This window comes from Rhineura floridana, chromosome 17, assembly GCF_030035675.1.
Source record: "Rhineura floridana isolate rRhiFlo1 chromosome 17, rRhiFlo1.hap2, whole genome shotgun sequence".
Classification (NCBI taxonomy): Eukaryota; Metazoa; Chordata; class Lepidosauria; order Squamata; family Rhineuridae; genus Rhineura; species Rhineura floridana.
In genome coordinates, this window is record NC_084496.1 from 15,816,516 (window position 1) to 15,844,456 (window position 27,941).

The window sequence follows — 27,941 nt, forward strand, 5'->3', positions numbered from 1 at the left end:
TGCAAAAACAAGACTCGGAAAGTCTCGCGCGGGTGGGTGGACGATAAGTTGTTTACCCGGAAGTTTCTGAGCACGCTTGGAGTCTGAGCTAGGGGAGCTGGTTTGGGTGTCTCTTGCAAGGGGGAGATTCTGCCAGGGGACTGAATGGAGACTGCGGCGGCGACGACTTGGTTAGAGCTTCGTATTTATTCTTGATTTCTTCCACCACGGAAAGGCGTCTGGGAGGATGGGCGGGAAAGAAATAAACCCTGACCAGTGTGCTGCTTTGCATGCTATTTTTCGCATTGAATTTGAATGTATAAAAAATGACTTCACAGTGGGGAAGATGGAGAAAAAAACCTGCAGTGAAAAGGAAAGGAAAAAACCCTTCAAACTGTTGGTCGCAACTAATAGCGCCATGGACCTTATTACTAGCTGTGCATAGGGTTGTAGCTTAATTTGAGTTTATATTTGATGTATAGGGTATCTTCTTTTTAAAAAAGGGAAATAAATAGGTATTGGCTGCACTTTGGAGGGAGAAACTAAAAATAGTTGGTTAGTGATAGCTCAATTCTCGGCAAGCTTAAATTGCGTTTCTGGAGATCCTCAGAAAGAGAAACAGCTATTTTATCATTGTAATGTCTGTAATACCTGTAAAGCACCTAAAGCACTAAGAATGGTACAAGATTAAAATAAAATAATTATTTCCCTAAGTTGCCTTTCTTCCACCATGGAATTGAAAGCATGATACTTCCTTAGCTTCAGCAGGATTGCTGCATTATGTGGCCTTCTGGCTGTGCATATAAATAAATGGTTATTATATTAATGTCTCTAAAGTCCAATTTAAATGTGATGCAGCTGGGCAAGAAAACTTACCTGTCAGGTTTTGCATGTGCTCAATATCTTATTTAAACTGTACTTTCATCTGTTGTGTACTGTATGCATCATTGCAACAGAATACATGTAGTGGAAGACCTTGATTTAAACAATAAAACTGGGCACTTGTGATGTTAACTGGATAAATTCTTCTTGCCAGCCCACCTGTGTCATAGTTAAATTGGATTTAGAAAGTAGGAATGGTAAAATTACTACAGTGAGTTGCATTTTGTGCAACAGCAGCAACTAAAATCAGGGTAAAACATTCAAATTAAGAATGACAAGAACTGTAATTCCTCTTCTTTTTAGATAAGCTTTTTCTTTCTGCTTACTACATTTGTAATATATCCACTCTTCCTCTTAGCACCCAGGAATGGCTTACTTATGGTCCCCAGGTAGTTGCCCATTTAGGCATCTTCTGCTTTCTGTTACTTTCTTTTCCACAAGTAATAAGGATGCAATTACTGTCCCTTTGGGCATGATTCATTCACAGCTTGGCTTAATGAAAAGATATTTGTGTTACATGTTCTATAATTCTTATTCTGTTGGCCCCATTTTATATTTAATAAAGATCTAATCCAGAGGTAGAGGCATCCTATTAAGTTTGTTTTGCAACTTTTGATTCAGTCTCAATGCCAGTTCTGTGTATTGCTTCAATCATGCTTTGGGCTGAAAAGCCAATTCTGTTTTTGTTTTTAGGGTACAGTCTGCTAAAGCTATCAAACCAATAGACCATAGATCTGTCCACCAAATCTGTTCAGGACAGGTGGTGCTGAATCTGTCTACTGCAGTGAAAGAACTGGTGGAAAATAGCATAGATGCTGGTGCTACCAGTGTTGGTAAGCTTCCTGTTACTTTTTTTTAGCAATTGGAGGAACAATATTAGCATGCAGCATATATTGGTATTTGCATTGGGAGGAAGGCAAGTCTGCCGAATGTCAGCTTTCACAAAGAGAAAAGAGCACAGAAATAGTCAAAAATGCTCTTGACCAAGAATGCACTAGCATACATTTTGAACATAATTATACGTAAAAAAGCTCTAATCTACTGTAAACCTATAAACATATAAATTTGCTGATGCTTTGTAATTACTATATGACAAATATTTTTTTATAATTTACAGAAGTGAAACTTAAAGATTATGGAGCAGAACTTATTGAAGTTTCTGATAACGGTTGCGGTGTAGAAGAAGAGAACTTTGCAGGCTTGAGTAAGCTTTGTTTCATGTCTTGCTTTCTGTTTACAAATCTATCGTTTCATTTTGGATCACAATTGCTATTAATATAATCTCGGCACCATATTTTACTTTTCAAGTTCAGGTTTATGACAGAAAACCAAGGGATATGACAATATCATACCACATACACAGTGAATCTTCATTTTTCTAACAATTTATTTTAGAAGCAGTACTTCTATCAGAAATGTTTATTTAATAACTATATATCTTGCACTTGAAATAAAATGTTTCAATGCTTCTTATGTTTATTTATTTATTATTATTTATTTGATTTATATCCCGCTCTTCCTCCCAGCCAGAAGTGTTGTGTAGTGAGACATTTGAAAACCACAGCTGAATAGGCCTTGCCTCAATCCAGATAGCAGGGAGTTCAACACAGTGTATCTTTAATGCAAACTGCAGAGTAAAAGTGGGATCGCTTGTGACTAGAGATGTAAAATTTCTGGAAATTTTGAAGCAGGTTTTTCCCAGTAAAAAATGAGATTTTGGGGGGAAATGGAAAAATATGCAATATTTTTAGCACCCTTTACAGATCAAAAGTCGTTTAACTTCAGGAACATAAAATGTATATATATATAACTTGGTTTGCCATTATATTATTATGTTTGGTATATTAAATATTAAAAGTAAAGCTTATTCAGATAGTTACAAATTGAATTTACTTTTAGAATTTTTAAATATTTTTGTTACTAATGGAGCTACAAGCTGCTGAACTGTAAGGAACCTAGCATCTCTTTCATCTTGCCAATTTATAAGGAGCAGGCAAAAAACAATAAAAACAGGAGAAACCATCAACATGATACTAAAACAAGAAAACTGTGTGTTCTGAATTTAAAGCACTCTTATAATCACTTATAATCAGCCGTGGCTTCCCCAAAACAATCCTGGGAACTGTAGATTGTTTAAGAATGCTGAGAGTTGTTAGGAGACCACTTACAGAGCTACCATTCCCAGGATTCTGTAGGGGAAATGATTCACAAACCAAGAATTAAGCACACTCCAAAGACATCAGAGATATAAGGTGTATATACAGTAATATTGTATGCAATATATTTCTTGTCATTCTTCAATTTGTTCATCCATTTATTTATTTTCTTAGCTCTGAAACATCATACTTCCAAGATACAAGAGTTCTCTGACCTTACTTACGTTGAAACGTTTGGCTTTCGAGGTGAAGCTCTGAGTTCTCTGTGTGCGTTAAGGTAGGACCCTTCTCTGCTAAGTGCAGAGCTTCTAGCTAAAGCGGTTTGTAGATCTCACACTGCAATCCTTTCCCATTTCTGTAAGAATTCTAGAGCAGAATAGGAGCCTGAGTTAAAAAGAGAGAAGAGAGTTAAATCAAATATTTTAAATTTAAAATGGTTGGATATGTGAGTTGTTTTTAGTCTGGTAATTTTTATTCACTAGTAACAAACACTTATTTGATCTTCCTACAGTGACATTTCCATTATTACTTGTCATAAGTCTGCAAAGGTTGGAACACGCCTGGTATTTGACCACAGTGGGAAAATCACTTTAAGAACCCCCTATCCTCGACAGCAGGGAATGACTGTCATTGTGCAGCAACTATTTTATACCTTGCCGGTACGACATAAAGAGTTTCAGCGCAACATAAAGAAGGTAGGAACAGCTTGCTAACAACTTTGTTTTAAAGAATGAAAGTAAGAAATCCTTATGAGGGCAAGGGTCATTGGAGAGTGGTGAATAAAGGTGGGGCTTTACCAGGTGGTAAAGTCATAGGAAGGATCCAAAAACAAATGTGAAACTAGTTCCAGGTAAGGCCATACCTGCCTTCACAGAGATGTCTTACTGGCACACAGAGTTCATTTAAAGGGGGGGGATATTGAGAAAAGACACCTTTTATCCGGTCTAGTTTGACTTATAAATGAGAGAGCAGAGGCCCGCAAATACACTAGCAAGGTATGCAAGTTTAGGGAACTCTTAACAGCAAAAATACTTGACCTTGGAGATCAGTGATCAGTATTTTTGGAACTCTCTGTTGCATACTATAGAGCCTTTGAAAAGAGACTGAATAATCAGACTAAGCACTGATTTTTGTTTTCTATCTTTCATTTTATCTACCTTTATTGTAATTCTGGAAATTTCTCTCATGCATCTGTCATTTATGAATTCTAGCTTTGACTTTTACAAAATTAATAAAAAATGTTATACCGTGCTGGAAACCCTAGAAGAACTCATTGTAGTTTTTTGGAATTAAAAAAAACTGAATGAGGTGGGAGTGGGGAATCCATGGCTACATTAGGCATTACAGGCTAAATCTCACCTGTCACAAATAGGTTATGCTATATAAATGTTTAATGGTGACTTGATGGTCTTTAACATTTAAACTGGATGCACTCAGATATCTTTTCATTCCTTTACATTCTGGAGAGTGTAAAACTCTGGATAAAGGTAATTGACTAGCACTCAGTATGTTAGCATGCGATTAGAATACTTAGGGTATTTTTTTCAAAACTTCAAACCTGGAAGACTACTTATATCTGTTGCCAAGTTTTGCATAGGTTTTTGCGCTGACACACAGAGTGTCTTCTCTAAAGAAAAAGGAGCTTTGTTGGAATTTTCTTATAGAAAAATTGCTATAAAAACTGTTTGTTAACCTGCCATTATTAAATGGGCTCCAATAGCAGCAGTAGTGATAATATTTAACACTTATATAGTTCTATAGAGTTTAAATTGCTGCACATGCATTTATTTTACAGCATACAACACCCCTGATAGGTAGGTCAGTGTTATCTCCGTGTTGCAGCTGAATGGCAGAGACTGAGAAAGTGATAGCTTACCTAAGGCTATCTGATGAGATAGCAGACACAGGTTTAAATTAAAGGCTTCATTATTATTTAATGTATAAATGCCGTTTATATATATGTCTCAAGGTGATTTACAGTTGTATCATAACAGCACAAAAAACAACTGAAAATAGGTTGAAAAACAATGCAAAATGAACACCTAAGACCAAGACATTTTCATCCTGCTGAAAACGCTTTCTGAAACATAAAAAAATCATTTCTGGAAAATACAGAGATTCTATCTTATCTTGACAGTAATGCTGTTTACAAAATGGGCAGTCACACTTTGTGGTTCTTTGCTCAATATTTTAACCAATTCTATTTGCCACTTCCTTGTTATATTCTGTGTAATGAGGCAGGCTAGTAAGCCATGGTGCTTCAAGGTGGGGAAAAATGGCAATGATCACAAATAAGAGTTTTAAAAACAAGTTGTTAATGGAACCTTTCCTGTCTGTATAAGCATGTTGCATTATGTATTCTCTAGAAAATCATAATCTTCTTTTGTTTTTTTACCAGGAGTATGCAAAAATGGTTCAGGTATTACAAGCGTACTGCATCATTTCCACAGGAGTTCGAATTAATTGCACCAATCAAGTTGGCCAAGGGAAGAAGCAACCTGTGGTATGCACCAGTGGGAGCTGTACCTTAAAAGAAAACATTGGAGCAGTATTTGGACAAAAGCAGGTATTACTACAACAACTGCTTCTACTCCTACTATTAATGATTTGAAGAAATTGCTGCTGCTACTACTATTACAGTTTATGATTGGTACAATTATTAATTTGGAAAAAAGTTGTCCCACACAGCCACAGCATGCCAGATCGAATTAAACAATAGTTTAAAATACATGTGGAAATCAATTTTTCTGGCTGACTCACCCACATAGCCCCACATTGGGTTATCATGTTCTAGCAGCCCAGGCAGGAAATCTCTGTTAATGGGATGCGCCTCCTCCTTTCCCTCTCAGCATCTCCTTTGTTTCAGTTTTGATTTTCTGCCAGCCCATGCAAATGTCTTTGTTCCTTCTCCATCTTTGGTTACTTGCTATAGTATTTTCTACTGTTTTTCCACTCTGCTTTTTTATTGCAATGTCAGCATTTCTCCTCTTCTTGCTATATAAAAGGGGGGGAAATTGTTCACTTTACTTTCAGCTTCCTTTCTTTTCCCACCATCTTCTCCCTTCCTCTTGCCTATGGGCCTGATGGGAAAGCTGAAAGAAGAAGAAGCTCCTCAGAAGAGGAATCAAAGAATCTTGAGGAAAGTGGCAAAAGCTACGGCTAAATCAGCAACCTCTCTCATGGAGCATGCTTAGTGCCCAATCAGGGACGCTGCCTCAGGAGTTGACCTGAGCACAGCAGATAGCTCCTTCAGAGGCATCAAGGGCGATGAACCTGGCTCTCCAGCAATCGCCAGGGGAGACTCTCCCAGAGCCAGAAGGGAGAGGGAGCACCTCTGTATGAGCCATTTCCCCCCTGTGTCCCAACCTGAGTGAGAGCTCTTTCTCAGTGTTGGAGTTGGAAGGCATTACTATTGATGACTGCCAGAGGCCCTCAGCAGCCCATGTGAGTGAGATTCATTATGCCCCATCAGGAGAGATGCACTATTTTGCACCTTTGGAGTTTTCTAGGTCACTTCACTCCACTCAAGTGGTTGGTATTCAAGGCTCAGAACTGAAAATTCCAGGCCTCCCTTGTCTCTAGGCTTTGTCAAGGCTATTAAAGAGGCACTTGGTAAGGAAGCAGATGGTAAGCAGAGGCATAAGTCCTGGAAGCATAGGAAGTAGAGGGTTCCTCATCCCCCCCCCCGAAGTAAAACCAAGAGGTCTCATAAGAGAACTAAGAAGGCAAAATCAGATTCCCCAGAGAACTCTTTGGAGTTATCCCCTAGGAACTCGCCTCTACCTAGGGTGACTGGTGGGGGGGCGCCCCAGCTTCCCACCACACCAGACGGGAGGGGCACCAGAGAATCCACCAGTGGGGGTACAAGCTGTAAACATCCCAGAAGGTGATCTTACTGTTCCAGATGTTAATCTGCAGAGTCTTCCATACTCCCTGACCCCACCCCTAGTGGTGCTTGGGAGGAAGGAGAGACAGTGGAGACCCATGTCCGACTAGGAGGGTGCCCGCTCCTGAGCAATGCCTTTCAAAGAAAAGATGGGCCATTTTTTCAGAAAGTCCTTTCTACCTTAGGACTAAAACATTCAGAACACAACCCAGAGGAACCCCTCCCCTTAAAGGGGTGGTGGTCCTTTCTCATTTGGTGATATCTTCTAAGTCCATCTTATGAGTCGTTTAAAAGATTATAGTGGAAGGAGATGCCCCCTTAGAATCATAGAATAGTACAGTTGGAAGGGGCCTATAAGGCCATCAAGTCCAATTCCCTGCACAATGCAGGAATCCAAATCAAAGCATTCCTGACAGATGGCTGTCTAGCTGCCTCTTGAATGCCTCCAGCGTCGGAGAGCCCACTACCTCTCTAGGTAATTGGTTCCATTGTCGTATGGCTCTAACAGTTCGGAGGTTTTTCCTGATGTCCAGTCAAAATCTGGCTTCCTGCAACTTGAGCCCATTATTCTGTGTCCTGCACTCTGGGATGATTGAGAAAAGATCCCCGCCCTCCTCTGTGTGACAACCTTTCATGTACTTGAAGAGTGCTATCATATCTCCCCTCAGTCTTCTCTTCTCCAGGCTAAACATGCCTAGTTCTTTCAGTCTCTCCTCCACCAATACAAAATTCACAATGTGTGCGAATGCACTAATTTAATGTATAAGGCTGCTACCTCCCTCTCTTTGGTGCCCATGGCTTGCCTCATAAGGATCTCCCAAGTAATGGCTGATCTGGATGTGATCACTACCAAATTCTGACCTTACTGTGTAAATTGATGAGGCCCCAGGAGTTTGTCAGATGTTTTCCTGGATGCACTGATTTTCATGGCCAGAAATCTGGCTGCTAACATTGTTGATATGAGAGCCCTCTGACTTATTGAATAGTTGACAGTCCTTCTAGAAAAAATCTGGCTGCGGCACCTTTCAAAGGATTCAGTCTCTTGGGGGAGAAAACTTACATAAAATCCTAGTTGAGATAAAAGACATGCTATATCTTTGTCCCTGTGCCCCCCGCAAAAGATAAGCATCCTAATAAAAGGCCTTGCTATTCCTTTCACCCCACAAAGAGGAGGTTTTCATTACAGGGGCTTTTGTGGACAGAGACCAGCCTGAACCAATTAACGTTTCATCAGAAATGCAGCCTTCATCAACCCCAAGCCTGGTCCCAGCCAGCCCTATCGGGAATAAGTTCTGATGCCAGGCCCCAGAGGTCAGAGGCAAGCTGCAGGAGTTTGCCCGGGTTTGGCAGCAGACAACATCAGATGTATGGGTAATACAGACACTGTCTCAGGGACTCAAACTGGAACTCTTCTCTCTTCCACTCAATCATTTCTACCCCATTCCAGTCTTCAAGGACTGGGTCAAGACTTGCAACATGTCATAAGAAATAGAAAACCTCCTATTGGGAACGATAGAGCTGGTCCTAGTGGGGGAGGAGGGGTTGGGAGTCTACTCCACCTGTTCCTAGTCTCCAAGAAAAAGGGGGCCTCTTGAGCTGTCTATAAGATCTGTCATCAGATCTCTCGTCAATATATTTTTAGAGGTGGTTCTGTATGGGAACGGAGGCATGACAATTTGGAGATTTTCTTGCATCCATACACCTTAGGAGGCCTACCTCCATGTCCCAATATTCCCAGCTCATAAGAAATGTCTCAGATTCACATATGCAAACAGACATTTTCAGTAGAAGGAAATGCCGTTGGGCTTACCTCAGCACTGTGAGTGTTCACTGAACTTGGTGTCACAGCAGCAGAAAGTTCACATATTTAGACAACCTCTTGATCAGGTCTCTGTCACAAGGAGATCTTGAGTGTCTGCTGAAGTGCCTGAGGAATCCTCACCAATGTTGAGAAGAGCCACCTTGTTTCTAAGGTTTAACTCCGTGGTCTTAAGGCTTGGCCAGAATGGAACTGAAATAAAGGAGATGCTGAGAGGGAAAGGAGGAGGAGCATTCAAATTGACAATAGAGATTTCCCGCCTGGGTTGCTAGAGCATGATAACCCAATATGGGGCTATGTGGGTTTCTTCTGCCGGAGAAAGATCCTTCACGGTAAGTGACCAACGTTCCATTTTGTAGATTCTTTTTGGCAAAATACTACACCCCACCTTTTTTTTCTAACTTTCCTTTGATCTTTCATTGCAAATCTCTTTTGAAACTCAAGGGTGGGTTCAAAAACTACATGCAAGGTAGCTCACAATCTCACATTTTCAGTTAAAATATATTATGGTCCTACACATACACTTAAATATACTTTTCAGTGCAAAGAAAGTGAATTGCACAGACCCAAGAAATGTTTAAAGCAGAGGGAGCTAACCCTTTTTTGGCCCCAAGGCTGCATTTATCCTTGGTCAAGCCTCTGAGGGCTGTGTGTCAGCAGTGGATGTGGCCTCTACACACACTCTTGCGCACGCATGTATACAAACCCAGAGGATGTAACGTCACCTTCCCCACTCCTCAGCTGATTCATACAGATCAACTAAAGCTAGGTTATTGCCCTCTCTCTGCTCATCAGATGATTCATCTCAGTTAGGTTGCTAGTCTCTGCCCACATCAGTACTATGTCTATTTTAACTTCTTTCAGTTTTGCTGCCACCAAAATCAGTGGGGTCTTGGCAGGAGTGGGAGTCATAAAAATTTGTTTGGGGAGCCAGATCAGGCCCCTGAACTGTTGAGGGGTAGGGGTAGCCACCCCTGGTTTAGAGGTTTGTTTCACTTCTTGCTGTCAGTCAGTTTGAAAAGCATTAAAACCTGCTCACTATCCTGCATCAAGGAAAAGAAGCTATAAGTTACCAGCATGGCAATGATTTAAGCATTCTCTTGTCTCTCCAAACATCTAAGGATTGTGGCCAAATGCTAGTCCTACTCAGAGTAGACCCACTGAAGTGATTGGAAATGACTGACTTATATTCAGTGGGTCTACTGTGAGTGGGACTAGCAATGGATACAATCCTAATTATTTTGCTAAAACCATCCTATGCCGAGAATAACATATCTATTAATCATGCAGTTTTAAATTTGTTGGAATAACTTGCAGTGAAATCATATCTACTCATAAGTAAGTTCTATTGTGTTTAATGGAGCTTACTCCTATATAACTGAATTCAGAATTGCAGCTGTGTTCTGCTATAATTCCAGAATTTAGCATAGGTGTGGGAAACCTTTGGCTCTCCACATGTTTCTGAACTACAACTCCCATCATCCCTGGTCATTGGCCATGCCTGCTGGAGCTGATGGGACTTGTAGTTCACCAACATCTGGAGGGCCAAAGGCTCCCCAACCCTGATTTAACATAATGTGGGAAAGACTGTATGTAAAGGGCCAGGGATAAAGGACAGCTGATGGAGAGAGTGAGGGTCAAGAACTAGGTACACAAAGTAAGAATCCTGCTAACTACTCTTTCTTTTCAGGTTCAAAGTGTGGTTCCTTTTGTTCAGTTGCCTCCTAGTGATGCTGTCTCTGAAGAATATGGTGTAAATCCTTCTGATATGCCAACCAAACTTTATACGTAAGTGGAAGATTGTATGTATTCCACAATCTGTGTAGCTTTCTTATGTTTAGTGACTTAGGGTGCAGTCCTAACCTCAGTTACCTTGGAGTAAGCCCCATTTAATTCAATGGAATTTATCTCTGAGTAGACATGTCGAGGCTTGCAGCCTTAAAAGTTCAAGGTCCAAGGTGTGTGTCAGCTTCTAAAATATTGGTCTTAATTGCCATTCAGAACCAACCGAGGAGAATGCATGATTACTGTGTTCTTATTTTATTTAAGTGTTTAACAAGAAGGAGTAAATTAGGCTTAAAGGAAATGAGGCCACAAGGTCCCTTGTTGGAGTCCTGGGTCATTTGACAGGTGTGCTATCCATGCCTGACATGTCAAGATACTTGTCTGAAAAAGAATTCAGCTTGGAGTAGTCATTCCCCACAGTTTAAGGGCAATTTGAATGAAAAAATGAACGTAGTAACCTTTTATATTTAAGGAAGTGAAAATATAGTAGGGCCCCACTTTTCAATGCCCTGTTTTTTGGCATTCTGCTAATACTGCGCCAGTGGGGCGATCAGCTGTAGCACGGGGAGCTTCAGGGGCCAAGCGGCTGGAGCTCCCCACGCTACAGCTGATCGCTGTTAGCTGGAGTGTGGTGGCTGGACCTTCCCATGCTACCGCTGGAGCGCGGGGAGCTCTAGCCACCGCGCTCCAGCTTACAGCAATCAGCTGTACTGTACAGCTGGTTGCACCACTTTCCAGTGATTTTTGCTTTTCGGCGGGGGTCTGGAACGTAACCGCCATATGAGTGGGGACCTACTGTAGTTGTTTTCTGGATACGGGTAGACCTACAGTCACAGATTAAGAACCTGTGGAGAAAGGCCCATCTCTTTATTTTTTGTTTTTTAAAAAAGCCGTAATTGCCTATCTTCCTCACTAGTCATTACATAGCAGCCTACCTGTTGCATTTGAAGCATTCTCTATGTCCATAGGGCAGGATTTCCTCCTGATGGTTTTGCCTATCTCTCCCAGTTCTCACTTTTGACATGCACCTTCTTGGGCCACTGGGGCCCTGCACCAATCCATCTCTCCAGGTACGCCTCAGCATCCATCTTGGTCATGCCATCCCAAGTGTCAAAGCTCTCCCTTAGACATGTGCCCAAACCTACATGGTCATGCCTGATTGGAGGGCTGAAGTCTCCCACTGAACCCTTCCACTTGTTCTACAGGGTTCAACATGAGAATTACTCCCTATGAAAATGTTTCATATTTAGAACATTCTGGGTGACATTTGCTTCTCACAAGAAAGTTTTGAGATCAGTCAACTTAGGTTGTTTAGTAAGGTTTTTTTAATGCTACCTTTCTGTTTTCTCCCCTAATGACTCTATCTCAAATCTAATTTGGAACTTGTGGATTTGACTGCATAACTCTGACAACTCAAGGATCTTTTCCCGGCATGACAGACCAGGCTTCCATGCTACATGTTCTGAGCAAGGAAAATTAGGGGAAAACAGGCTGAACTCATTCAGCAATGACTGAGGAGTTGGCTGGAGGTTGCTCTTTCCTGGGCTGAAAGTTAACCTGCAACTCTTGTAGTTCCTCTTGCTCAAAAGTTAGGCTAAATTGAGAAGTGGCAGCAGACTTGTTGGGGTGTTGCAGGTAGGCTATGAACCAACAACAGCTGGGCATCTCCTCAAATCCCAGCTTTAGTCTGTTTTAAAAATGTGTGTGTCAAATTGCACAGCTTTTCCTATGCCTTGCTTCTTTCGAACCATATTATTGACGTATCAACTTTAAACAGTATCACAGGGTTTGTTTCCCGTTGTGATCATGGCATTGGAAGGAGTTCCACGGACAGGCAGTTCTTCTTTATCAACCAGCGCCCATGTGATCCAACCAAGGTAGAGCTCTTTCTTGTAACATGTATGATGCTTTATTTTTTACTTTTTCCCACATTGAGCCTCTAGTTTGTCTTTCCATCCACGGTATCATAGAAGCAATGAGCAAATAAAATGTTTTACTTAGATTGAATTGCAAAAAGCACAAATGGAAGCCTGTCTACAGCATGGTTTTCTTTTCTGGACAGGTTTCCAAAGTTGTGAATGAAGTGTACCACATGTACAATAGACACCAGTATCCGTTCATTGTTCTTAACATATGTGCAGATTCCGGTGAGTCACACACATTTCTGTGGAAAAATGTTAAAGAAAAAGTATGTTACAGGTGCTGTTGAGTAGCATTTGGGGTTAATAATCTGAATCTTGACACTTCGATAGGAAGTAAATCTCCTTGCTTCCAGTACTGTTCTGAGCTCGTGGTTCGGAAACCCACTTTCCCAGACAGTCAACTCAATCTCTCTTTTAATCAGAACTATTTTATTAAACCAGAAAACACAAAGGTACACAGAAACTTCAAAGAAAGTGTACAGTCACCCACACATGGATTAAAACTAGTGATGGTGATGATGATGATGAAGGTTGATAGCAGGTAGGATATTGTAGGATTGTTGAAAAGGTAGATTCAATGGAGGAGAGGTACCTTCTGAGCAGAGCTTGGAAAAGTTACTTTTTTGAACTACAACTCCCATCAGCCCCAGCCAACATGGCCACTGGATTGGGCTGATGGGAGTTGTAGTTCAAAAAAGTAACTTTTCCAAGCTCTGCTTCTGAGAGAGACAGCTTCTGGAAGAGGTAATTCTGGCAGAATATCTTCTGAGAGAGAGGGGGAGGGAGGGAGGGAGGGAGAGGGAGTGTTGTCCTCTGGGGCTACTAGGCCTGCTGCTAGCTTCACTGACGACTGAAACAAACTGAGGCAGGTTTTAGAGGGAAAACTAACTAACCAATTAAAGAGAGGGGTGATGTCACCTGACAAGAAGTTACTGTGAGGCTAAGGGAGCATAGAGACAGACCTCTAGAGTTCCATAACTCTAACCTAATAAATGCCTTATTTAGCACAACAGAAGGAGTCTCTCTATATACAATTCTAAACCCTGTGGAGGCAGCACAGGTACTTTTAAGATTAGTTGCTAATAAGCCATTAAAAAAACTACACACCAAGCCTAGCCTTTTGCTTTCCCATTAATAAAAGTTTGATATGCTGAAATCAACAGGTGAAACTTTTCACTGTGTGGAGCTTAACCAACCCTTTCTGGTAAAAAGCAACTAGAGAGCTATAGTTCAAAAGCTGATTAGCCTACTTCAAGTAAACGTGTTTTTTAGTATTGTGATGTAAAATTATATATATTCTCTCTCCCCTCCCCCCCCGAAGACTGTTAGTCTTAAAATTAACACTGTTGATAAGAGTCTAGAAACTGATTAGAGATCTTCTAGATCAGAGATGGGGAATCCTCCCCCCAACACAATGGTTTGTTTAGCACGTAATGCTAAACCATGGTTTATTAGATTTATTTGTTTTATTAAATTTCTATCCTATCCTTCCTCCCAAAGTACCTAAGGCTTTATTTATTAAACCATGACTTGGCATTATGTGTGAACCCTGCCTAGCAGCTTAATTGGTTTGTTTACTGCCAAAAACCCACAATCTGAAGCCACGGTTTGTTGGCTTACACATGCTGGTTTGTTTTAACAATGGCTTGGAATTGCACGTGTACTCAGCACCCTTCCTTAACCATGATTTGTTTACTCAACTCCAGATGCTCACCATACTACAAAGGCACAAGACAGAAGTTAGCTTGAAAACAAACCAAACTTTGGAAAAGGTTTGCTTTATTGTCTGTAGGACAACTTGTTGTAGATTCTGAAACATACTAACTTGTTAACTTGTCATTCCTGAAAGGTACCATGGCTTAGTGTTTGTGAAACAAGCCCCTATAATTTTGTTCTTGTTTTTAGAATGTGTTGACATCAATGTGACACCCGACAAAAGGCAAATATTGCTGCAGGAAGAGAAACTTTTATTAGTGATTCTAAAAACTTCAATGATGGGAATGTTTGGCAGTGATGTCAACAAACTTATCATCAATCAGATTTTGCCAGATGTTAAAGGTAGGAATGACAAGAGCCAAATGACAGGAACCAAATCCCTCTCCATATTAAGATATCTAAACTTTTAAAAGTGCATTGTCGACATTGTGATCACTTGGTTTAAGTAAATCTTCTTGATTTTCTTAGGCTACACACAGTGTATCTTTTCTCACAAGTAAGCCCAGTTGGCTTACTCCCAATAACCTGTGCTTAGAATTGCAGCCACATTCAGTAAGGCAAGCTCAGAGTAAGACAAGCACAGTTTTAATGTGACTATTTACAGTGCCTTACTGGTTTATTTCAGCCTGTTTAAAGTCTCATTGACAAGGCATCATACAGGAATACTTCTCTTCTGCTACATATGAAATGAAGTCCTGTGTTTTCACAACATGGCTGTAGTTTATGTTCTCCTAGTTTGGGGGACCTCCAGCCCACAGGCCTCATTAGGCCCAGCATGTTTTTTCCCCAGACCACACCTACCTACCCCACAGTTGATGTCATACATGATATTGGGTGTGGGGCATGTAGAGATGCAATTGATAATGCACAATTAGGAGACTTAAAGTGTGCTCCTGATTTTGCTTTGGCAACAGAGGCTTGCTGTCACAGCCTATCAGCTGATTGACAGTGAATGTAAGCCTGCTGGGATTGACTAAACAACTGAATTACCTGTGGGGTCATGCAGGCTTGGAGTCATCACCTATCAGCTGATAGGCACTAACTTCAAGCCTCACTTGATGGGTTGGATTTTCTTTTGTATCGCAGCTTGTAATGCCAAGCAAGCAGAGATCAGCCCATCTCAATGGTTCACCAGCGTTGGAGGAATCCAAGAGCCAGCCAGTGAACTGTATCCAGTTCTCTACCCCTGCCGTTCTTTCTGTAATGGAGCATATGAATTAGGGCCTTGATTTATTCCTGTAAGTTAACTTTTACATTGCAGTTTAAAACTCTTCTCACTCTTTCTTAGAAAACTTCAAAAAAGCCCTTCAAGAAGAGGCAGAAACACCTGCCTTGGAAATGCCGTGTGGCTCCTTACCTCAGAATCTGAGCAGAAAAGAGCAAACAGCAGTGACTGTAGCCAAACTTAGGGAGTCCTTTTCCCTCCATCAAATAAAAAAGACCACTTTTCAGGGTTCCAAAAATATCAAGAGACAACAAGGGTCTCCTGCGCAGAGAGAACCCCAGACTTTCTTCAACGTTTTGTGTTCTACAGATAGGAAGACTGGCTTGACCAAAGTGGTTAAGTGTGGAAGTGAGGAGGATTCAAGCAAAAATCTCAAGAAATCAGCAGAAGATACAGATTCTGGTTGTGGTAGCATCTCGACAGAGTTGGATGTGGATTTAAGCACTCCAGAAATTGGTAGCTGTTTCAGCTGTGAAAGTGCAGCTAGCTCTCCTCCTGAAGAATTCCATGTTTCCAGAGAAAAAATTCAAAGTTTTGGTCTTGAGACAAATGGGCACTTCTGGGGAGCTGCATACGAGTTGAACCAAAGCAAGGGGAGTGAGTTATCCCAGCAGGCTAACAGTTCATCCCCAAAAGTGAAACCTTTGAAGATCAGCCCGTCTCTTTCCCAGGTGGCCAGTTCATCAGAGACTAAGAACGATCAGGGTCCTGCAGTTCTTTTACAGTATGACATACATGTAGAAGTGAAAAAGAAAACTGTGCCACTAGAGTTCTCTATGAACATGCTGACGAACAGAGTAAAGAAGTTAATTCTTCAACACAAGAAGAATGAGGTGGTGCTGACGTATAGGAAATTTAGAGCAAAAATTAGCCCAGGAGACAATAAAACAGCAGAAGATGAATTAAGAAAAGAAATAAGGTATCTTAGACTACATTTTAATTTCCATATTGATAAATAATGGCATCTCTTTGGATGATGGGGAAGGTGAGGACTTAATGCTAAATGCTTTAACCCTGGGATGAGAGTAGTAAATCTGGAGTATTGTCTGTGGCCAGGAAATTGTCTCCAGATTAGCTGAAACTATTTTCCTGTCATAGGCAGTTGCCTTATACTGAGTCAGACCACTGGTCCATCTAGGTCAGTACTGTCTACATTGACTGGCAGTGGCTCTCAAAGGTTTCAGGCAGGAGAAACTTCCCTACCTGAAGATGCTGGGGATTGAATCTGGGATCTTCTACATGCAAAGCAGATGCTCCACCATGAGCGATGGCTTTTCCCTGTCCACTGTGAGCTGCCATTGCTTTCCCTCCTAGCTCTCCCCCCGCCACCCATGCAGGCTCCAGTGTGCACCTCAAGCTCGCACTGCTTCATTATGAAGGGCAGCTGCTCAGTGGGGATGTTAATACAAATCTGCCCTTGACAATGAAGTGAATTATGTTATTACATATATATCCCACCCTTCCTCCAAGGAGCTGAAGGTGACTCACAAACATGGTTTTCCCCCTCCTGGTTTTATCCTCAACAACCCTGTGAAGTAGCTCATTTAGGCTGAGAGACAGTGACTGACCCAAGGTCACCCAGTGAGCTTCATGGTCAAGCAGGGGTTTAACGACCCTAGTCTCCCAGGTCCCAGTTCAACATTCTAACCATTGCACTACGCAGTGAATGTACACTTCCCTACCCACTGTGATGTTCACTGGCACTTTTTGGAACAAGGTACTATTCTTTTATGGCAGGGGTGGCTGGGAACCTGTGGTTTTCCATATATTGTTGGACTCCAGCTCCCATCAGCCAGCATTGCCAATGGCCAAGGGCGATGGAAGTTGAGAGTCTAGCAATATCTGGAGGGCTGCAAGTTCCCATACCCCACCCCGCAGAAGATAAAGCACATGCCAGATTTTAACCTGCTCATTTTTCCCTCCTGTATACAGGAAAGAGATGTTTGCTAAAATGGACATAATTGGCCAGTTCAATTTAGGATTTGTAATAGCCAAGCTGGACTCTGATCTCTTCATAATTGATCAACATGCTTCAGATGAGAAATACAACTTTGAGATGTTACAAGAGCACACTGTTCTACAAGGGCAGACGCTGATCACGTGAGTGTCTGAGATGAACAATTGCTCAGCACAGTCAATGAAGACCCTTCCATTGCTACCAGTTTCATTGCTTTTTACTATATGGCATTTTTTTCTTAGAGGTTTCTGTGGATGTTCAGTGAGCAGAAGAGCAGGACACAAGTACTAAATTTTGGTTGAATGCTAGTGACTGGAGAAACATATTTTACCTTGTGCTTTTTAGAGGAAGCATCCACTTGAAGTGGAATTAGATTCATCTAACAGATAACAAGGCCATTTGAATGGAAACTGATTCAAATGGGGGTGTTTTAAGTGGCCCAGGGGACAACAAGACCCTGGTCTTTTGTGGCAGGTTCTGGATCTCTTGTTTGTCTCCCCCCCCCTCCATTTTTTAAAAACGTAATTTGTTTTTGTGTTTTTAACTTATAGGGTGTCTAGGTGCCCTGCAAAGCAACCCACCTATCTATATAAATTAACATATGCAAATTAATGTCATGGACATGTCCCCCAAAACCTTTAAGTACCTACCAACATAATCAGGCTAGAATTAAAGAGTGAAAATTAACCACAGGTATGATGGACTTTACTGCCTTTGGGAGCAATCCAACTCAACCTTCTGCCGGACTAGTGAGTTGGGTGCAATGGATCCCTGGCGGCACCGGGTGGCTCCCGGACTGCTCCTGGCTCCGCTAGCAGCAGCCCTGCACCACAGAGGAGATGTGCCTTCTCCAGGAGCCTTCTAGCACTACTGAAGGTCTGCCAGGGATAGCCAGCCCGGCAGATGCCAGACCAGCAGAAGCTGACAGAAGGCCCCAAAACAGGGCATTCCAGAGGTGGGGGGGGGACTTATGCAAGATCCTTTTCGCATTCAGAACCCTCCCCTGGATCCCAACCCTCCTTTGAACTCGTTTTTAAAAAATCCCATTCAGGCTTACAGGGAGCGCTTAATCCCTGGGAGGCCTGTTGGCCAGAGCCAGTGCTTTCTGACTGGCTTGTGTGTGCAGCTGCTGGCACAGCCAGGATTCAGTGGAGCAGCAGCTCCCAAACAGGAGGAGGATCCTGCCGAGCTTTCCGCCAGCTCTTCCTTTGCCTGTCCCCCCCTCCATCAGCTGCCCAGCAGTTGGATTGCTCCCTTTGAAATTTTAAAGTTTAGCTATCTTTACATTTTAAGTTCCTACGAATGATAGGCTGAGGCTACATACACACCTTCTTAACTTAAACACATTTAAATTTAAAGCGCATGGCTTTCTCTGCAAGAATCCTGGGAGCTGTAGTTAACTTCACAAAGTTATAACTTCACAAAGTTATAACTTCACAAAGTTATAACTTCACAAAGTTATAACTTCACAAAGTTATAACTTCACAAAGTTATAACTTCACAAAGTTATAACTTCACAAAGTTATAACTTCACAAAGTTATAACTTCACAAAGTTATAACTTCACAAAGTTATAACTTCACAAAGTTATAACTTCACAAAGTTATAACTTCACAAAGTTATAACTTCACAAAGTTATAATTCCCAGTACCCTTAACAAACTACATCTATTTACATTTATTTGGAGAAGTCATGTATTGCATGTATGGTATACAGCCTTAATGTGAGAATGGAACCTCTGGTCTGTGATATGTATGAAGTTCAGCTGGGTTATCCCAAATCTTTTTCTCTGGACTTAAGAAATATGACTGTTTTCAAATTGTTTTTTAATTAATTAAGTAGCCTTTCACTGTGAAGAATGTTAAAATATCTCCTCTTGATCTTTGGAGGAGACAAATTTGCCAGGATGTGTCAAGAGGAAAGGCCACGTAGTTTGACTGTTTAGTTGTCACACTAACCTCAGATGTATCTGGGTGTTTTTTTTTTGTCTCCCATTATTTCAGGCCTCAGAATCTTAATTTAACTGCTGTAAGTGAAAGTATTTTGATGGAAAACATGGACATTTTCAGAAGAAATGGATTTGATTTTGTTGTTAATGAAGATGGTGAGTTTCTGCCTAAATAGGATGTAAACAATAACACCTGGCTAATACCTGGGGTCCAAAAATCCACAGACGTTTCTGTGCCCAAGTGTGGGTTGGACTCATGCTCTCACACACCAAAGTGAAGCAGTGCATAACATACCTTGGGAGGTGGTGGGCTCTCCAGCACTGGAGGCATTTAAGAGGCAGCTGGACAGCCACCTGTTGGGTATGCTTTAAACCTGGGTTCCTGCATTGAGCAGGGGGTTGGACTCGATGGCCTGATAGGCCCCTTCCAACTCTTTTATTTTGTGATAATACAATCCTTTGCATAGCTACTTGAAAGTAACTTCCATTGAACTTGGTGTTGCTTCCTTTTGACTGCATTGGTTCAAGTTGTAAAGCACATTGAGCTTTAAGATGAGCTTTAACAAAAGATCTTCAGCCAGCTGAACCACAACCTTTAGTTTTTAATTAGAAATGTAAACAATCTTGCAAAGGAAGTATGACCATATAATTATTTTTTATTTACTGTTTACATATTTACAATCCATACTTCCATAAGAATATATCAAGGAGAATAGAGATGTAAAGGTCCAGGAAAAAACAGGAACAAAAAATTTCTCCCCCTCCCTGAATTTTTCTGGTTTTTCCCCTAAAAGTTGGGTCAAAACAGGAAAAAACCATTTTCTTTTATTTGTCCAGTTTTTTTCTGCGCCTTCACATCTCTAAAGCAGAATATAGCATATGCAAATAAAGTCAGTAAAAACCATAAAACATCATTAAAAACATCAGTCAAAATCAATAAATACAGATGGTTTGAAAAGAAAATTCAAATTGCAAAGGCCTGTCTAAATATAGTTTTCACAAGATGTCCAAAAGAAGAGAGGTGGTTCCTGCGGAACCTCTACTAGTAGGGAGTTCCACAGGCCAGGGCCTGTAACAGTAAAGGCTCGATCCCTGGTGAAGGTCAGCCAAATCTCGGGGACATAGGGAACCACCAAAACTACTAGCATGAAGTAGGAACCCCATCCAAGAAAAGGAAAGATGTATCCAGCCTCTGTTTAATTTATTTTTTTCATTCTCCGACTTCCTCTTTGGTAATATAAATATAACATGGAAGTCTTATTATCGCCTCACTTACTTGACAAAGCAAGGAAGGTCCATGAGTTGCTCTAGCAGGTGCTGTTGCTCCTGTCCTGAAAAAGCTTTGTTTCCCCTCTACTACACTTCTGGAGATTCCTTGGTTTTACTTTCATCTACTTACATCCTAATAGAACTGTGGGCTAACTTCATTTATTATAGTAATGGCTTTCCTTCGCTTAAGCAGCATAGATGAAGGAGCCAAACAGGTGGGCCCAGTACTGTGGTTTCTTTCTATAATACTATTCTCCATTCTGAAGAGCAATTGGCATTCACATAGGACATAACTAGGGTATTATGGATCCTTCATGTTACAACAGTATGAAGCAAGGCATGGGAAGGCGGGTCCCATGTTGTTACAGTAACATACAAAGCAGTCCTGAGTGCAACCTCTCAGATGTGATATTTATGCAAAGAAAAACAGGAAATCCCCTGCGTTGTACTTTATATTTTTTCTACATTATTTGCTGGTCATTGACCGAAATAAACTTATTTACATTTTACATCTCTGTTTCCTGTTTAAATTGTTTCAAACTGATTTTAATATTTTATGTTTGGGACCTCATATTTATGTTTGGGTCCCAAATTTTGGGCAAGAAAACTAATTATTAATAATTTTTATATCTTACTCTTAAAGATGGGACAGCATGTATCTCTTGTTCTATTTTGAACAAGATAGAGATGTGAAGGAACAGGAAGTAAAACAGTTGTGTTTCCTGTTTTGTCCTGTGTTGAAGTCATGACCAAAATTGCATTTAACTGCAGCCAGGCCCATCTGATATCACTGTTAGATTTGTGCTCCACACTTTAAAAATCAAATTTTAATTTGAATATTAATTAAACAATCCCCCCACTAAAAATCATAGCATCAAATGATACAAATTTAAAATTATTTCCAACAGTCCCCTTAAATCAGCTTATACTCACAGAATAAAGACGCATGATGCCATCTTGGATGCTCTTTTGTTACATTAAAAGCATAAAATATTTTAAATTTTAAAATTCAGGTTTTAGTCTACAAGTGGAAGATTTTAATTTAATGTACAGTTCCTTTAAACGTAAATGGAAAAGTGTGTGTGATGTTAAAAATGTACTATTATTATTTTTACAGTGATATAACAACTATTAAATCATTCTTTTAAAACCTTCCAGCTCCTGTAACCCAAAGAGTTAAACTCATTTCTTTACCAACAACCAAAAACTGGATTTTTGGCCCACAAGATATAGAGGAGTTAATCTTCATGTTAAGCGACAGCCCTGGGGTAATGTGCAGACCTTCCAGAGTGAGGCAGATGTTTGCTTCTCGAGCATGTAGAAAGTCTGTAAGTATTGCAATCGCTATAAATATTCATTAGTTGGTGACTAGACTGTCTACTCTGTAAACTTCTTTTATCACTAATTTGCAGGTTGGCTAAATGATGTACAACAAGTGCAGGGAACCTTTGACCTGTTGCTGAACTACAACTTCCCTTAGCCCTAGCTATTGGCCATACTTGCTGGGGCTGATGGGAGTTGTAATTCAGCAACATCTCAAGGGCCAAAGGTTCCCCACACCGTATTAGTCATTTGCGCTGCCTATTTAGAGTATAATGTGCAGTTAGTGTGATTATTTTTTAAAAAATAACCAAATTCATTTTGGGTAGTATGCACACACACTTGCTAAGCTATTCTCCCCAAATCCAACTGTGAAGAGCTGAGAACAGCTAAAAGGGGAGATAATCCTTTCCCTGCATTGTAGGGATTAGTAACTGAAGGCTAAGGATGGGGAAACCTGTGACCCTCAAGAAGTTGTTGTTGTGTTGGACTGCAGTTTCCGTCATCTATGATTGTTGGCTATGCTAGCTGGGGCTAATGGGAATTACAGTCCAACAACATCTGGAGGGCCACCAGTTCCCCATTCCTGTTGTAGGACCTTGGGCTAAATCCTTCCCCCCCCCTTGCTGATTTACAGATGAAAACAAAAGTATGGAGAAAGTGGGATTTTGACTGCATTCCTGGCTTGGTAATTCACTGTAGGAGCCCATCATTATTTATTCCCTTTGAGATTAGCTCTTCAGGAAAGGTAGCTGCTGACCAGGGTTCATTGGCCTAACTATTATGGCAAATCTGGGTTGGTTGTACCACTTCAGGCTGTTGGTGGGGCTCCCTGGTTTGAATGTTCCTTCACACCATAAATAAATTCTTTAACAGGGAAAAACTAAGCTAGAGGAGTGCTGAGAGGAGACTCTTATTCCCCTGACAGAGTTCCAGTGACCAGAGTGGCTCAGTCTTCTCCCAAATAAAGGTCTATGACCCTCCTGGGAAACATGACATAGAAGGGGAAGTGTGCTGCCTCCACAGGGAGACTCCTTCCTTTGTGCTAAAGATGGTATTTATTAGGTTAGAGTTATGGAACTCTAGAGGTCTGTCTCTATGTTCCCTTGGCTTTCCAGTAACTTCCTGTCAGGTGACATCACCCCTTTCTTTAATTGATTAGTTTTTCCTGCCAAAACCTGCCTCAGTTGTTTCAGTCATCAGTGAAGCTAGCAGCAGGCCTAGTAGCGCCAGGGGCAGCACTCCTTTTTATCTCTCTCTCTGAAGTTATTCCTCTGCCAGAATTGCCTCTTCCGGTAGCTGTCTCTCTCTCTCAGAAGTTACCTCTCCTCTGTTGAATCTACTTCTTCAAAAATTCTACAATATAATTACCCGCCATCAATCTTCATCATCACCATCCTCAGTTCACCATCCCCAGAGACTGTACGTTTTCTTTGAAGTTTCTGTATACCTTGTTTTTTCTGGTTTTATAAAATAGTTCTGATTAAAAGAGAGAGATTGAGTTGACTGTCTGGGAAAGTGGGTTTCAGAACCACAGGCTCAGAATAGGCAGGATTGGAGCTTGAGATTGATAGACAAACGGTCAAGGAATACCTAATCTGAACAAGTTCAAATCAGCAGGGCTTGAAATTGCATCCTATTGAAGGAACTGGCTGAAGAACTCTCAGAACCGCTGTGCGAAATCATAGAGGACTGGTGCAGTGCCGGATGACTGGAGGAGAGCTAATGGTGTTCCTATCTTCAAAAAGGGCAAAAAGGAGAAACTGGGGAACTACAGACCAGTCAGCCTAAATCAATCCCTGGAAAAACTCTGGAGCAGATTATAAAGCAGTCAATCTGTAAGCACCTCGAAAACAATGCAGTGGTTACTAGGAGCCAACATAGATTTATGAAGAACAAATCCTGCCAAACTAATTTTTTGACCAGGTAACCTCCCTTGTAGACTGTGGGAATGCTGTGGACATAATATTTGTGGATCCACAGTTGGCTCCAGAATCGTATCAAAGAGTGCTTATCAATGGTTCCTTCTCAAACTGGGCAGATGTAACGAGTGGGGTACCATAGGGCTGGGTCCTGGGCCCAGTGCTTTTCAACATTTTTAACAACTTGGATGAGGAGGTAAAGAGCATGCTTATCAAATTTGCAGATGATGCAAAACTGGGGGGCACAGCTAATACCATGGAAGAAAAACAAAATTCAAAGGGACCTTGATAGGCTGGAGCATTGGGCTGAAACCAACAGAATGAAATTCAACAGGGATAAATGCAAAGTTCTACAGTTAGGAAAAAGAACCCAAAGGCACATTTATAAGATGAGGGATACTTGGCTCAGCACTGGTTAGGCCTCATCTTGAGTACTGTGTCCAGTTCTGGTGTCTGCATTTCAAGGATGCAGACAAACTGGAACAGGTTCAGAGGAGGGCAACAAGGATGATCAGGGGACTGGAAACAAAGCCCTATGAGGAGAGACTGAAAGAACTGGGCATGTTTAGCCTGGAGAAGAGAAGACTGAGGGGAGATATGGCAGCACTCTTCAAGTACATGAAAGGTTGTCACACACACACAGAGGAGGCCCAGGATCTCTTCCCGATCGTCCCAGAGTGCAGGATACGGAATAATGGGCTCAAGTTGCAGGAAGCCAGATTTCAACTGAACATCAGGAAAAACCTCCGAACTGTTAGAGCCATACGACAATGGAACCAATTACCCAGAGAGGTAGTGGGCTCTCCGACACTGGAGGCATTCAAGAGGCAGCTGGACAGCCATCTGTTGGGAATGCTTTGATTTGGATTCCTGCATTGAGCAGGGGGTTGGACTTGATGGCCTTATAGGCCTCTTCCAACTCTACTATTATATGATTCTATGAGTGCTTTAACAGACAATAGCTCTGATTGAAGCTCTGTGAGGGGAACAGGGCCTTTCCTAGCAACTCTCAGCACCCTTCACTAACTACACTTCCCAGGATTCTTTGGGAGAAGCCATGATTGTCTAAAGTGTCTGTCTAAGGCTTGGTGTGGATGTGGCCAGGGACAGCTTTGGTTTAAATTTGGGTGGGACATGTGCCTGCTGCAGAATAAAACGGTGGGGGAAAGCCTGAAAAAGAATGCTACTGTTCACAATGTTTTCCTTTTGGAAAGGAAAGGGTCTCTCCTCTTTCCAGTGCCCACCCATCCAATCTCCTCCCCTCCCCCAGGTCAAGTTTCACCTATCGTAAGCATCATTGTGCAGGACTAAATCCCACTGAACTCAAAAAGCATGCAAATGATCAAACCTGCCCTCCTCTCCTCCCGCTTTCTATCCCCTTCCTCTCCCCCAGCCCCTTCCAACATGTCTTGTTTCTGTTCTTCGGGCTGACTGCAGGTGTTCCCACCACTCACCATATGCTCAGAGTCGCATGTTACCAAATTCTTCCAAGTTACACAGCAAGTGGATTGGACTGTGAAAGACCAACCCAAAGTGTGTTTGCATTTTGACAAATTTGTAGGGCAGTAGAATATCTTAGACAGGAGGTCAGGTCTCCTGCTCCTCTGGTGCATTCACTTTAGCTGCCCAGTTTCCCTGCTTTTTAAAGTTTGATTCCTAAACTGCAAGGTTTTTTGGCTATTAGTGAATTAAAATAATACTCAAAGCTGCTTACTGGATAAAAAGACATGAGGCGGGAAGTTCCTTTTTTAAGATTAAGGAAGTAAAGCAGTAGGGCACATAAAAAAATAAATAGTTCTTGCCTTCATGCTTTTCATTTTTTTTTCCACAGGTGATGGTTGGAACAGCACTTAATGTAAATGAGATGAAGAAACTGATCACCCACATGGGTGAAATGGAGCATCCGTGGAATTGTCCTCATGGAAGGCCTACCATAAGGCATATAGCCAATCTAGATCTGATTTCACAAGAATAACAAGTGTTTATTAATTCTTGTTAGGATATTTGACCATTTAGTTTATTGCGAATGCTATGAAGACCTCTTTTAGGATTCTAATTTATCAAGAAACTCAGTTTCTTCAGAGGAAAAGCTATCATTTCATAAAAATGCCAGGGAGACAGATCCTCAAACAGACTAAACTGCTGAACATAAAGTATGTGTTGCTGAGGTTATACTTGTCTCCTCTATCCCCTACAATGTGCTGATCCTCACATCTATGCTAATGTTGTATTATGATGCTGTCATAGATCCAGTCTTTCCCCTTATACCAGTCCAAATAATCTGCCATTAAGTCCTTCTGTAAGATCCTTTGCTGCTCTTTGTAGAAAAAACTGCCAGATCTAGCAGGGCCCTCTTCTCTGGATCTGGGGCTAGCTTGAGTGAAAAAGGGATAGCCTTTGGTGAAAATTTAAATTTTGCTGTCCTTACTTTGTATCTTGTATGTACGAGGCAGGGAGAAATTGTGTTTCTCCCTCCAAGGGTTTTCCCCCATGGTGTTTTTTTCTGTTTCCTTGTAGGACCTACAGCAGGTGTGGGGACCCATCAGCCTTTCAGATGCTGCTGAACTACACCTCTCATCTTTCCTGGTCTTTGACTGTGATTGTTGGGGCTGATGAGGAACTGTTGTTCAGTAACATCTGGAGGGCTGAAGAGTTCCCCACACCTGACCTACAGTGTAAGTGAATGAAGAGAAGAGGTGTAATTTGGAGGAGTGAGATGCAGTTGTCCCAAGATTCTGGGATGGTAGGAGGCAATTGTATTCTCCCCTTAAGGGTTTTCCAGAGTAGCCCAGCACTGCAACACATTTTGACAACCTGAGAAACTACCTTTTCTGCCTGCTGGGTTGGGCATGTTTTGCCCTGGTTAAACTGTTAAAAAATGATTTGCTGGGCATTCATATTGGTGCAGCTTCACTGCGGTAGGTAACATGCTAAAAACAAATTTCTTTTATCAAATAGTCTGTGTATGGAAGGAATTACATGCACATACATTTTTACCCTGGATGATCTCACATTTTTATAGTATGTATGTTTTAAAAATAAAGATTTTTTTTATAAATGAAAGTTCTTCAGCTTTTCATTAAATGGCTGTCTTAAAGAATACCTTGTGGTGGCTCTTCAGTGTTAGCAATATGACAGACACTTAAAACAAGAGTTAGCTTTGGGGGAATTTAGTTTTGTGGTGTTCCAGTTACCTTTAGATCATTTCTCCCAAGTATTAATCACAATTTTAGGTAGAAGGTCTTTCTGTTGTTAACTTATACACATAATGATTTGGTATAAACTGTAGTAGGGGCCAAATGGAAACGTTGTGTAGGAGAGGCAGAAGAGGACTGGATAGTAAGAAAAGAACCTTAGAGTACTGGGGCTAACTGCTTCTGGGGTGTTGTCAGATTGGATCAGACACGCCCTTTTTCTGATGGTGGGTTTAGGCTGGAATCATAAAATCATAGGATAGTAGAGTTGGAAGGGGCCTACAAGGCTATCGAGTCCAACCCCCTGCTCAATGCAGGAATCCAAATCAAAGCCTTCGGGGTGGGTTAGATTTTATCATTATCGCTTTTAGATTTTAATGTTAATGTATTGGTGTGTCATTTTGTGTTATTTTGTTCATTTTGTACGTCGCCCAGAGTGGCTGGATGGCCAGCCAGATGGGCGACTAAGAAATCCAATAAATTAAATTAAAGCATTCCCGACAGATGGCTGTCCAGCTGCCTCTAGAATGCCTCCAATGTCCGAGAGCCCACTACCTCTGTAGGTAATTGGTTCCATTGTCGTATGGCTCTAACAGGAGGTTTTTCCTGATGTTCAGTTGAAATCTGGCTTCCTGCAACTTGAGCCCATTATTCCGTGTCCTGCACTCTGGGACGATCGAGAAGAGATCCCGGCCCTCCTCTATGTGACAACCTTTCATGTACTTGAAGAGTGCTATCATATCTCCCCTCAGTCTTCTCTTCTGAAGGCTAAACATGCCCAGTTCTTTCAGTCTCTCCTCATAGGGCTTTGTTTCCAGTCCCCTGATCATCTTTGTTGCCCGCCTCTGAACCCGTTCCAGTTTGTCTGCATCCTTCTTGAAGTGCGGAGACCAGAATTGGATACAGTACTCAAGATGAGGCTTAACCAGTGCTGAATAGAGGGGAACTAGTACTTCACGCAA

The 27,941-nt window shown here is 41.5% G+C and overlaps 1 protein-coding gene across 1 annotated transcript; it reads left to right on the top strand.

Annotated features, from left to right (window-relative positions):
- PMS2 (PMS1 homolog 2, mismatch repair system component) lies at positions 1–26,848 on the top strand. Its single transcript, XM_061599654.1, has 15 exons — positions 1–170; positions 1,555–1,694; positions 1,979–2,065; positions 3,192–3,294; positions 3,529–3,712; positions 5,416–5,583; positions 10,413–10,510; positions 12,285–12,384; positions 12,570–12,654; positions 14,335–14,487; positions 15,434–16,289; positions 17,303–17,470; positions 19,330–19,430; positions 21,702–21,871; positions 25,617–26,848. Exons 1-15 carry the CDS (start codon positions 145–147, stop codon positions 25,758–25,760), a joined length of 2,583 nt encoding a protein of 860 aa, XP_061455638.1. The 5' UTR covers positions 1–144; the 3' UTR covers positions 25,761–26,848.
- The last annotated feature ends 1,093 nt before the right edge of the window (positions 26,849–27,941 follow it).

Bases quoted from the DNA above. Each gene is read 5' to 3' on its own strand.
- PMS2 (XM_061599654.1), top strand. From the start codon at position 145: ATGGAGACTGCGGCGGCGACGACTTG. The intron at 5,584-10,412 runs GTATTACTACAA...CTTTCTTTTCAG, and splicing joins CAGTATTTGGACAAAAGCAG to GTTCAAAGTGTGGTTCCTTT. The intron at 17,471-19,329 runs GTGAGTGTCTGA...CCATTATTTCAG, and splicing joins CAAGGGCAGACGCTGATCAC to GCCTCAGAATCTTAATTTAA.